The 13,121-nt window shown below is 46.3% G+C and overlaps 1 protein-coding gene across 2 annotated transcripts; it reads left to right on the plus strand.

The window, feature by feature from the left end:
* Nucleotides 1-225: 225 nt before the first annotated feature.
* LOC147890632 (BTB/POZ domain-containing protein At1g67900-like) lies at nucleotides 226-11,950 on the plus strand. Of its 2 annotated transcripts, XM_087390434.1 has the most exons (5): nucleotides 226-1,807; nucleotides 2,168-2,237; nucleotides 9,264-10,553; nucleotides 10,795-11,259; nucleotides 11,416-11,950. In XM_087390434.1, exons 1-5 carry the CDS (start codon nucleotides 1,749-1,751, stop codon nucleotides 11,422-11,424), a joined length of 1,893 nt encoding a protein of 630 aa, XP_087246560.1. In that variant the 5' UTR covers nucleotides 226-1,748; the 3' UTR covers nucleotides 11,425-11,950. The 2 variants fall into 2 exon arrangements, with proteins under 2 accessions (XP_087246560.1, XP_087246559.1); XM_087390433.1 differs by having other exon boundaries at nucleotides 10,795-11,950.
* Nucleotides 11,951-13,121: the final 1,171 nt, after the last annotated feature.

Below are 13,121 nucleotides of genomic sequence, written 5' to 3' on the forward strand. Positions count from 1 at the left end.
TGGGCCCGGGGCAGGGGGACACGGTGGAGGGTTGCGATCGATGTCGCGCAGCTGGCAAGGGGGCACCCGTGCGGGAAGGGTCCGTGGAGCGTGCACTGTCAGCAGGGCCCGCCAGCAGGGCAGTGTGTCCACAAACTGCCATGTTATTGGCCAGTGGTCACAAGCCTATGAAGCGCCAGCCACCTTTCTTTTGTATACCTCCATAGCTCATCTCTCTCTCTCTCTGCTCACATGCTCCTCCCTTTCTTTGCAAATTTCCACGCTCTCTGCATCAGATCACAAACAATGGCTTCCGAGATGTTTCGTCTGCCTCTGCATCACTCCATGCACCCTATTAGCTCGCTCCCTCCCCCCAATCTTACAGCCTTTGCATAGCTTAGAGCAGAGGAGCGTCTTCGATTGCAGTACAGCTTTTGTAAGTCCCGCAAGTTGTATCTGCAACCGCAGTTGATGCATCTCCCTCACCGCACGCCTGTGCAGCATGCTTGTAAGGAATTTGATGCTTTAAGTGGGTGAAGAAGTCATAAGAAGTCTGCGCAACTCTACGGCTGGCTGAAGAAGAAGCCTGCGCAGCTCTACGGTGGGGAGACTATAAGGGAGAGGAGGACAGCTTTTTGCAAGTCGAGGCAAGTTGTATCTGCGAAAGCAGTTGATGCGCCTTTCTTACAGGAATTCTGTAAGGTATTTGATGCTCTAAAGTGGGTGAAGAAGAAGAAGAAGTCTGCAAAGCTTCTACAGTTGGGTGAAGAAGAAGAAGAAGAGGCAGGGGAGAGAAGAGCAATGAGTGAAGAAAAGCAGTTCATGATCCGCACTGTTCATCCCCACCTTCTCCACCACCCAGATAGAAATTGAGATTGAGATTTGAGATCTACTTGAGCATACGCTATCGATTTTAATATGCTCTCCACGCTCGCTCGCAGGCATCGATCATTCCTCTGAGCACTACCCTTGCCTTCCCTATATTTCTTCCAATCTCTCTCGAGTGCACATGCTTAAACAACTGCACCCTGCTTGCGTCGCTTTGCTTTACCCTCTCGACAAACTCATCGCACTTTTGAGGAATTTCCTTCGGCTCCAAACTTTGGACGAATCATAAAGCATTCTGCTGAGATCAGTGGCGCCTAGTTTATCGATTTCGAGAAAGGTGACATGACGTTGGTTCAGCTGCTGTGAGCTGAGCACACAGGAAGCTGCAGCAGCTGCTTTTTTCGGGCCTTTTCATTCCCTGCTTTGTGGGTTTACGATACAGTAACCAGCAGCCCTGCAGCTCACTCGCATTCCAAAAAGCATCGGTGGGAAAAACCCCCCCCGCATTGCTGCGTGTTGCGTTGCAGTTTCTATTCATATCGTGGTCCTCCTCCTCCTGACAATTGTACGAGTTGTCGTCCTATCGACGCTTTTGAATGTCCATGTGCACCTCCTGCTCTCGATTCTCCGGATAATTCGTCTTCACCTTGCTAAAAGCCGCCCCAGCCTTGCAGGAAAATCTGGGTTTCAGGTTATTAGGCTGCCCTTCAAATTGGGCGTTGGACATAACTTTCGCAGCGTTCCAGATGGGTTCCGCTCAGTACAGACAAGTTCCAACGCATTCACATCTCCCGCGTATTGTGATCCTTGTCTCCACGATCTATCACTGCTAAGAAAATATCCTGGAGACTATGTTCGGAAGGTTTGATAGCTCGAGCATGCTCAGTTGTTGTATCGCTCCACTGTAATAGAGGTCGCAGGGAGGAGGTCTATCTGCGAAAATGAAGTTCATGAAACTAGGATCCAAGCCAGATGCTTTTCAAGTCCTCGGCAATATAAGGTCTTTTTCAACTGCGTCTTCCATCATGGCCTATTGTATTCTTTTGTTTTGACTCTGCTTAGAGGAGGTTTTGCGCAGCGTCCTTTGTTTGTCAGTCTAAAATGTTAACGAAAAGAGAGATTCGGATATAGTGCTTTGCAGATCCTAATGCTTGTTGAAAAGCGAAATGTACCCGTCTGCTTCCTTTTGCGCCACACACTTACAAAGATACCTGGGCTGCATTGACTGACCCAATAGGGCACACCAGATCTTCCCAACGCTTCTTACAGAAGAAAATAACCTTTCAAAGTAGTGATAATAATTTTTTCTCGTCAGTATTAACGGTAATCTGACTGTCGTATTTTTTAAACTGGCTCCCAGGTCGGTAGCTTCAGAAATTGCGAGCGACTTTACTGTCGTGATAGATGGCGTGGTGTTCCAACTACATAAGGTACCGTCTCCTCTACAAGCGTCGGTATGAATTTGTATTTCGCTTGTATGTATTGTGCTAAGACGATGCTATCAAGGAGTACACAAAGGAACGGGGAGGAGATGGAAGCCTTCGTCTTTTACTAAGGCTATTGTGGCTTCTAAAACGTGTAATGTTTGTGTCTGATAGATTGGATTTTACAGGTTATTTCTCAAGAAATTTTGATAAATATCTATAAAGGATTGTTTACTATACTTGGCACGCGTATGTCAAAGAAAGAGGAATATCTCACCGGCCGTTTGACTCCCATTAAAAAAATAAATTGCGTCAGTGCTGATGATATATATGTATATCTTGCTGAAATTTACGCAGCATGTATGCAAAATACTTGAAGCACGACTGGCCGTGTATATGTCCATGGTTAGAAAAAATTATTTGTCTGAACCCTTTATCTATGATGAACAGGAATGTGCATGTGCATGTGAAGGTGCACAATAGAGTTTCAGAGATAACCATCAAGTCAGAAAATTAGGCTCCATAGTTCAGGGTGTTTTCTGTTTTTGTGTGATTACTTCTTGTTAGAAAATACCCAACAGAGGGTACACGCAGCGGAAATAATGCCCAGGAGCTCACACAGTGTGCGGTGTGGGTGTGGAATCACAAACTTCTTTACTTATGTGCATTCAATAGGTGTGCAGACTCATCAATAGACAATGAACCAAACTAGATAGAGAAACCACCACATAATATATTTCCGTCCACAACTATGGACACAATACAAGAGAGACAGATCCAGAGTCCCACCAATGGTGTGGTCCTCTGATCTTACCACAAAGTCCTTCTCCTATCTGCTGGCTATCTCTAGACTAGAGTCCGCGTGCTCCACCTCGAGCGTGAGTAGACTTTCCGTCTAGAATGATCCTCTCCACCTTGCTGTCTGGAAACCAGCCTAGGTGGGCAGCCTCCTGTAAGCTAAGTCTGCAGCACAAGGTACTTCTTTCTCCTCGTGACTGTAGGCCCAAAGGTAGCCCTGCTGCTTCTCCTTCTGCTGGTGGAATTGCTGCTCCAGATGATGTTGAAATGAGGCCTGAATGGCCTCTTTACATAGGCCCCAGGGCCTGCAAAAATACCGACTGGTCAGCCCTAATCTGGCTGACTCAGTCTGTCTGAAAACCGACCCCACAGTTCCCCATTTATGAGACTGTGGGCTGCCCTTTTGGGGCACTCATTACAAGGGCCCTTGGCCCACCTTTCAAGGGCAGATGCCCTATAAATACATGGTCCAGCCCCCCCCAAAACCTACTGCAAACAGTGCGCCTCCTGTCCTAGATCCATCGCAATCTGTCCCAGACTGTCTTGCCTCTGCTCCGGGCTTGTTCCAGCTCTAGGGCTCCTGCCTGAGCTCCGTACGTGACCCTGAAACCAGCCGTACAGCAGGCATCTGTAATCCGTACAGATCTGCCATGCTTCCGCACTTTCCTGGCCCTCTGTCCTGCCCATAACAGTTCTAGATGTGCTGCCCACATGACAGCCATGATGCTGTCTATGTGGCAGCCCCTTTCTCTCTTTTTCTGTTGGGTACTGCCCTAGGTCTCCCTCCCCCATGCTCTCCTCATATGGGGGCTTACAGATGGGGAGGTGACCTTTCCAACACCCCCTCTCACCGACACATCTCAGGCCAATGCCAACACGTCGATGAAGATGCTCCAGTAACTCCCTGGTCGTAGTCCTCTGGAACCTTTCGGTGTTGAAATCTTTTCCTAGCTTTGCATCCAGTGGCTCCTGCTCCACTAGGTCCGGTTCCGCTTCCGCACACCATCCTGGTACACAGGTCCATCTCTGGTAGCACCTCCTGGTACCACCTCCTTCAGTCGCATTCCCGCCTCTGAACTCGAGCAACCCAGCCGTCACGATCTTCCAGTCGTCCCCCTCATAATGAGTGAACAACCTGGAGTCTTCCAGGCACCATGCTCTGAGGGTCTGTTTCAACCCGTCCTTCCTTTGGCAAGGTCTGCAACCAATGAATATTTCCAGATAACCTGGACCATGAACTCTCACTGAGTTCTCAAGCAGGTACTCTTCTGGCTTCAGTACTCTTTGTCCACCACCTTCTAGCAATCTGCGTCCGAGATTTGAAGAAGCACAAATACTTCCCCTTCTGCCTTCGAAGGCCAATTCCTTCCAATCTCTTATCACCTGAGACAAATGAAGAGCAGAATCTCTCCACAGCATGCTATAAAGGCTCAAATGCAGAATATCAAATACATACCAGACTGTTGTACTGCCTGAATGTTCGCTCTGAAAGCAAACCCTGTACCTCAATGAGGCACTCGCCAAGATCCTGTGTAATCTTGTACTGTCCCCTTCTGAAGTCCAGCATCCATCTGACCATGAGACCCCAGGGCTTTCCATGGAATCCACCCTCGTGTCAGTGTCAACAGCTACACACCTGGAAGGTACCAAGCGCTCCATACTGTCCTTCACCTTCACAAAGGCATCTGACTCCTCGTCGACTCACATCTCTATGTCAGACATCCTCACTGTGATTTCTGGATCAACATATCTGACCTCGGTAACACTTGGTGATGTCACCAGGAACAACTCTTCGATTACCACATTTGCTTTGGCCTTTCCCTCTGAATCCGAGTCAGACTCCTTTTTGTTTTTCAGATCTGCCTTTTTCTTTCTGCAGTCCTTTGCAAAATGTCCGGGCGTATCACAATAGAAACACTTCTTCTTGTGCTTCCTCTTCGAAGCCCCCTCGTCGTCAGAGTCATCTTTATTGGACTTGCCACCGTTACGCTTGCCCTTTCCTTTCCCAGCAGAATCCTTCACCAGCATCGCCTTCTCATCTTTATCCTCGTTGTAGAGCTTCTCCCGAGCTTCCTCCTGTAGCAGTAATGGACACAACTCCTCAAATGTCAGAGGTTTGGTCCTCTGTCTTGCTGTCACAGCCGTAACAAAGCTCTTGAAACTCCGAGGCAATCTCCTCAGTACCATCAAGGCCAGATGGCATGAGTTTGTCTTCTGACCAATTGCTGCCAGCTGATCCTGCACCACCTTGACCTTCGTCAAATGGCTATGTACCGTATCGCCTTCTTCCATATCAAGATTGTAGAGTTGATGCTGAAGAAGCACAATCCGGGAGGTATTATCTGTCTCGTACAGATCCTTCAGGGTGGCCCACGCCTCTACCGACGTCTCGGCCAGCTAGATATGCAGAAGAACGGAATCCGCCGTAGTCCCTATGATTATTGCCAGGGCATGGGCATCTCTTTCTTCCCAAGCTTCAAGCCCCTCTCTGTCTACTGCCATGAGTACCTCCCCTTTACTATCCACCATGTCCTCCGGCTTCGACTCCTCTCCCGTGGTCAGCTTCCACAACTTCCGAGCCACTAAATGACTCCGGATCTTCACTTTCCAGATCGGGTAATTACTCCCGTCCAGGTTCCCAGACTCTGCAAAGTTAGGGATAGTGAAAGAGAGAAAACTGGAGGAGGAGGAAGGGAAAGCAGGGGCTGAAGTGGCTGTAGATGTCGACATCTCTGCTGTATATACCACACAGCAAAGTCAACCAAACTCAATTTCAGTAAACCAGAACTTTGAACGCACCTGACTGAACCTGAGTCACCCTCCTTCTCGCAAGGGCACAATCCTCCAGTCGTGGAAGTCGATTCCCTAGAGCTTCTGAATTAGGGTCGTCCTTCAGCAAGGTCCCTGCCTTCAGGCTCCCACACCTGTGAGCCTCCTACTTGTGCTCTGATACCATGTTAGAAAATACCCAACAGAGGGTACACGCAGCGGAAATAATGCCCAGGAGCTCACACAGTGTGCGGTGTGGGTGTGGAATCACAAACTTCTTTACTTATGTGCATTCAATAGGTGTGCAGACTCATCAATAGACAATGAACCAAACTAGATAGAGAAACCACCACATAATATATTTCCATCCACAACTATGGACACAATACAAGAGAGACAGATCCAGAGTCCCACCAATGGTGTGGTCCTCTGATCTTACCACAAACTCCTTCTCCTATCTGCTGGCTATCTCTAGACTAGAGTCCGCGTGCTCCACCTCGAGCATGAGTAGACTTTCCGTCTAGAATGATCCTCTCCACCTTGCTGTCTGGAAACCAGCCTAGGTGGGCAGCCTCTTGTAAGCTAAGTCTGCAGCACAAGGTACTTCTTTCTCCTCCTGACTGTAGGCCCAAAGGTAGCCCTGCTGCTTCTCCTTCTGCTGGTGGAATTGCTGCTCCAGCTGATGTTGAAATGAGGCCTGAATGGCCTCTTTATATAGGCCCCAGGGCCTGCAAAAATACCGACTGGTCAGCCCTAATCTGGCCGACTCAGTCTGTCTGAAAACCGACCCCACAGTTCCCCATTTATGGGACTGTGGGCTGCCCTTTTGGGGCACTCATTACAAGGGCCCTTGGCCCACCTTTCAAGGGCAGATGCCCTATAAATACATGGTCCAGCCCCCCCCCCAAAACCTACTGCAAACAGTGCGCCTCCTGTCCTAGATCCATCGCAATCTGTCCCAGACTGTCTTGCCTCTGCTCCGGGCTTGTTCCAGCTCTAGGGCTCCTGCCTGAGCTCCGTACGTGACCCTGAAACCAGCCGTACAGCAGGCATCTGTAATCCGTACAGATCTGCCATGCTTCCGCACTTTCCTGGCCCTCTATCCTGCCCATAACAGTTCTAGATGTGCTGCCCACATGACAGCCATGATGCTGTCTATGTGGCAGCCCCTTTCTCTCTTTTTCTGTTGGGTACTGCCCTAGGTCTCCCTCCCCCATGCTCTCCTCATATGGGGGCGTACAGATGGGGAGGTGACCTTTCCAACACTTCTCTCCAGTCTCTCTCTTTAGTGCATTGGTCTCACCTCCATTCATTGTAGCATTATGTGTTCCTTGACAATATGGAGTATATTAGCATATCGAAGAAGTTGGCATACTGTATATGACATATGCCTTGTTTTTTTTTTTGCATCATAGCTTTCTTTATCTTTTCTTAGACTTGCTGCACTTGTTGGATGCAAATCTACATGCATGCGCACGCGTACCCTCCTCCCCCGCCCACCCGCCCCACACACACACCAAGACACCCACCCCTTTGCAGTTATAGACAGGCATCAACCTTGAATCATTCTTGCACCAATGAGATTGTCTAACTTCTTGAAGCAGGATAAAGAATTTATTAACTTGGTGCATGAATGCCTGATAACGCATCATGCCAGTCTTTGCTAAATAATGTTAATTTGTCCATGAGCATGCCGTAATTTTTGGATTGAAAGGAATTTCAGCAAAGGTTATCGTTGACAGCTATCACCTAAAATGCACGTCTAGACATTTTAGAATTCCTTTTTCCTTTTTCGAATTATGATAATAGGCTGAGCACTAGCGGACTAAGAAAAGTGATCAAGTCCCCTTTGTTTTCAGAGAGTAGGCATGAGCATTAAGGCATGCTTTAGTTTATTCTGTTACAGAGAATAGTGTTTGCACAAGCACTAAGTGTCCTTTCCCTGAAGCATTTGATGCAAGGTACGGATGCTGGCCATATGAAATGCCCTGCATATGACATTCCCTTCGACTGAAGCCCTGATTAGGTAAGGTTAGGATTCCCAAGGACCTTTATTATGCCAACAGTATATGTGAAGAAACCCTTGTCAACGCATGTGCTTCCGAGATGTCGTTGAAGGCTGCTGCCAATTCGTGAGGTCTATGATGGGTGAACCTTTCCAAAAGCGCTTTGCACCGAAGCTGGTTGTAGAAGCTAGAGAAGAGGCTTGATGAATAGATCATTTTGGTCTCCTTGTTGTGATCTGGAACAAGGATTGTATGATGTTGTTGTTTGCAATGCTAAAATGTCATCAATAGTGTTACACTATGAATAGGTGTGGAGGAAAGATGTCACCAATCTCCCTTAAGGGCTGCATCTGTTTTCTTTTTGTACAGTTAGAGTAGATGCCAGGACTTTCTAGCAGGCTTGACGAGCCATAACGACCAGTTTGCCAAGGCAATGCTTTTTAGGAGCATTGGGACAGGGTTTCAGACCAGACCTAGCACGCACATTGGGCTAGCCCATTGCAGCCCACTAGAGGCATCCAGTCCAGCCCTCATCTTGCCAACATGCAACCAGCCATGTGTAGCATCCAAGAAGAGGTGCTTGTCAAGATACGTAAGGAGTGAGTCGTCTTGTTCAGTCACACACCACTATGAATTAGGTGTGGATGAATGATGTCACCAATCTCCCTTGAGGCCTTTAGACTAGGCATCCGTTTTTGCTTTGTACAGCAGTAGATGCGCGGAATCGCTAGCCAAGGATATTGGCTTGGCCTGCCATAACTGCGACCAGTTTGGCCAATGCAACACCTTTTAGGCGCATTGGGACAGGGTTTCAGATGGCCATGGCAAGACTGCCATGGCAACACCTTTTAAGAGCATTCGGACAGGACTTCAGATGGCCATGGCAAGACTGCCTACCTGGCAGCCAGCAGCCAGCCCATATGGACAGAGCCACGGGGCCAATACCAGCTGACAAGCCCTTGTGGACATAGCGGGAAAGTGGGCCAAGAGGGCCCAGACCTCATCCTGGGCAGTGTGGACTGCCATACACCGTCCAGGTGCAACATGTCTGCCCCAGGACAGGCATAACTGCGATGGGGAAGTCCTCAGCAACAGGGGCCACCCATAGGACCCACGGTGGCCTGCATCAACACTTTATAGGCCCAAGAGCAGTCGGTCTAGGGCAGGGACAGCCAGAGACTCGTCTGGCAGTCTGTAACAACTACAGACTCAGTCCGTGCTTGTTGCGAGTCTGTACCAGCTACTGACTCAGTCTGTGACAGGTCAGTTGTCCGTAGTCGATGGATGACCTCTCTGTCTTTACTTTTGGGTCTTTAGAGTTTTAGGTGCTGTCAAGAGGACAATTTGATCAATTTTGCTGGTTATAAAGTTTTTGGTGTAATGATATTGTTATTCCCTTTTATATAGTTTGTGTGTCCTGTGATTTCTTAATTTATTTATTTCATCTTGATACCTGCAGTTTCCTCTTCTTTCAAAGAGTACAAGGTTGCAAAGACTTTCTGCAGAGGCTCATGAATTGAACAAGAGCTCGATAGAACTCCATGATTTTCCGGGGGGACTGGACAGCTTTGAGCTATGTGCTAAGTTTTGCTATGGAATTACTATTACTCTAAATGCATTCAATGTGATAGCAGTACGATGTGCAGCTGAATACCTTGAAATGACAGAGATAGCTGATAAGGGAAACTTGATCTTTAAGGTGGAAGTCTTTCTTAATTCGTGCATTTTCCGTGGCTGGAAAGATTCTATCATTGCTTTGCAGAGCACGAAGGAGCTTTTGCCATGGGCTGAGGATCTCAATATGGCAAGCAGGTGTATTGATTCAATAGCTTCCAAGTCACTTGTGAACCCTTCTAAAGTGGACTGGTCTTTTACACACACCAGGGCAAGTGCAGCAAGGGACCGTGGGACATCGGAAATAACCCACAGTCCATCTTGGAATGGAATTCAGAGCAGGCGGCATCAACCTGTTCCTGATGACTGGTGGATTGAAGATATAGCAGAGTTAGAGATAGATTTGTATTGGCGTGTTCTTGTAGCCATAAAGTCCAAAGGTAAAATCCCTCACAATATCCTAGGTGAGGCCTTGCGCTTTTATTCCCTCAAGTGGCTGCCAGGTGTCTCTAAAGATCACAATCTTTCAGATTCAATGAAGGGGAATAGTCGAGCACTTACAAGTGATTATGTTGAGATAGCAGCAAAACACCGTCAGCTACTGGAGAAAGTTGTAAGTTTGCTTCCGTCAGAGAAAGGGTGCACATCCTGCAGCTTTCTGCTTAAGCTGCTGAAAGCAGCAATTATCTTAGGTGCTTCGGTCCCCACAAAAGAGGATCTTGCGAGACGAGTGGGTTTGCAGCTGGATGAAGCCTCACTAAATGATCTTCTTATTCCTTCTCTGTCTTATGCCAATGATGCTCTTTATGACGTAGACCTTGTTCAATCTATTGTAGAGCACTTCATGATGCAGGATCAAAGTCCCCCTACAAGCCCTACTCGTGTGCAACACAGCTATGAGAAACGACGAACAAGGTCTGCTGAGAACATTGATTTTGTAGAGAGCCGTAGGTCAACTTCTGCCACACACAGCTCAAAGCTGCGAGTAGCAAAGCTTATTGATAGTTATCTTGCAGAAATCGCCAGAGACACTCATCTTTCTATGTCAAAGTTTATGGCATTGGCAGAATCCATTCCAGACTTTTCTCGACCAGTCCATGATGGCCTTTATAGAGCCATTGACATATATTTGAAGGTATGGACTTTGATTTTTTTCTCTTTCCTGGATGCAAATCTTAGACTGAGATTTGGTGGCGTGCCCATATTTACATCTTTTCTTGAGTGCTCTGCAGATGCAACCATTGTCTTTATGTACATATTGCATATGCACTGTTGTGATTATGAGATGAAATTAAGTAGTTCCAGACTACGTCTATTACAACTGGCAGAACTTGTGATTTGCATTTGGGTGCTGATGTGGTCAGTAAAAGCTGCAGGAGCATCCTGGATTGTCAAAAACCGAAAGGAAGAAGGTATGCCGACTTCTGGACTGCAAAAAGCTTTCAATGGAGGCCTGCATGCATGCTGCTCAAAACGAGCGATTGCCATTGAGAGTAGTGGTACAGGTGCTTTTCTTTGAGCAGGTGAGGGCTGCAATGACTGGGGGATTTTTGCTCAATGAGTTACCTAGCAGTGTCAGAGCTTTGATGGCTGCTCAGGAAGGTGACTGTCGTGAAGGTACTTCTTGTGTTCTTGAAGATAGATGGGAGGCAGTCCAAGAGAATTTCCGAACACTGAAAGGGGACTTGGCAAGCATGAAGGTGAAGATTTCAGAAGTAGAAAAAGAACACAGTGGTGTTGAGCAGGAAGCTGAAAAGAGCCCTGAGGCAACTTCCAAGGCAAAAAAATTCTTCTGCAAACTGTGGCCAGGAAAGAGTTTTTCAGACAGCACAAAAAGCTGTGTGAGGACTTATAGCCCTTAAAGTTGCATGCAAGGACTTATCATCGGTGAAGTTATTTGTATCTTCGCATTATTTGAAGGGTTACTCTGGTGCAAATATCACTGAAGGAGATAGATTGTTTTTGGCTGGTACTTACTTTGGGTGATATGTTTGCAGTGTCCTTAACTCAATAGCAAGGAAAGAAACTGGGAAGAAAGTAACTTGCTAGCAGGGCAACAGCTTATCTATGGCTTGGAAAGATTGCTGTTTGTATCTTTGCTGGCCTCCAATGGAGGTTTCAAGTATGAATTTAAGGTGCATAACATGCACGTATGCTGTTCCTATGGGACATATGCCAAATTTGTGCAGCTATTACAAATTTGTGCAGCTATTACAAATTCACTTAGTCCCAGCTAGAAAGGATTCAAGAAGGTTATGCTATTTGGAGGGGAATAAATTCCATTTGTGAATGTTCTACCTGAGATTGAGTAGATATCCTGTCTTTGGAATTTGATTACTTGTAATGACTCAGGATGCGTTTGACATGGTGTAACCTTAGTTCTTTTCATTTCATTATTATAAAGATGTAAGTCTGACCTGTGCTTCATGGACGTTAATATTTAATTGTAAGTCATGTTCATTGGAGGAAGTGGATTTGAGAGGAGTTCACTACACTGGGAAAGTAATTGTGTATATGGACACATATATAGAGGTAAAATCTCTTGGGATGATGGCCCAATGTATTAAAGTTTTATTTAATACTGGTGGTGAGCTTTTCTGTCATCTTGATATTTGGGGCTTTGCCAATCGATACATTAAATACTTTTCAATGAGAGGAAGCCTGACGATTTTTGCATGTAGATAGTATTGAATGTGGTGAAAACAGAACAGCTGAGCTAAATTCACTTTTCCTTTCGGCACCATGAAATTGAGATAAAATCTCAGTGTGATATCTGCATGTAGTGGCATGGGCGCTGTGAAAAGGTGCGAGCTCTGGGGTCTTTGAAGCAGAGCTTCAGTTTTTACTGCTCTACGAAGCAGGCATTTAGTCTTCCTGATGTCGAGGAAATATTCGTGCAAAGGTTTGATGAGAGAGCCTTCTAGTGGGGCTCATTTACAAATGATGCATTCGATTAAGATTTTACAGTGGCCATAAATATCCATTGAAGGCTTCATGTATGCATACATGCATGCAGGGTATAAGCATTCCAATTGCAGCAAATTTTGAAATGGTGAGGCACTATATGTTAACATGCTTATCATGTAAATCTTTCACCACCCATCATTGCAAGAGATTACAAGATCTAATTGTTTGCAAATTTTGATGCAAGACTAATTTTGTTTTGAAACTTCTTTGAACATTCTCTAGCACAGAAACTAGCGACATCTCTATCTCATTGGATCGGCAATGCACCTGCCTTAATGAGTCGATCCCCCCTCTTAGTCAAGCAACCTCTCTTGCCCACAATCATGGATAGTGATGTCACTTCGTGATTGCCTCTAATTGTTGGTCGTACCCAAGAATCTTTTCTCTCGAAACCCATTTCAAGAGACCTATAAGATTACTAGGCATTTGGGTCAAGCCAAGACTCCTACATTTTGAAGCCTAGTCTAAGATTACCTATCAAACTAGTCCAGCCTTCATATACAAAATTGAATCAATGTTCTCATCTGAATCTCTATCTTGAAGCCTACTAGGCATTTGGGTCCAAGCCAAGACTCCTAGATTTTGAAGCCTAGTCTAAGATTATCTATCAAACTAGTCCAGCCTTCATATACAAAACCCAATCAATGTTCTCATCCGAATCTCTATCTTGGTTACATCTAGAGCCAAGTCTAGGTCTTCATCCGAATTCCTACCCAGGTTGACATAAAAATTTTGG

Source organism: Dipteris shenzhenensis, chromosome 19, assembly GCF_047967505.1.
Source record: "Dipteris shenzhenensis isolate YYH24624 ecotype China chromosome 19, Dip_SZ_1.0, whole genome shotgun sequence".
NCBI lineage: Eukaryota > Viridiplantae > Streptophyta > Polypodiopsida > Gleicheniales > Dipteridaceae > Dipteris > Dipteris shenzhenensis.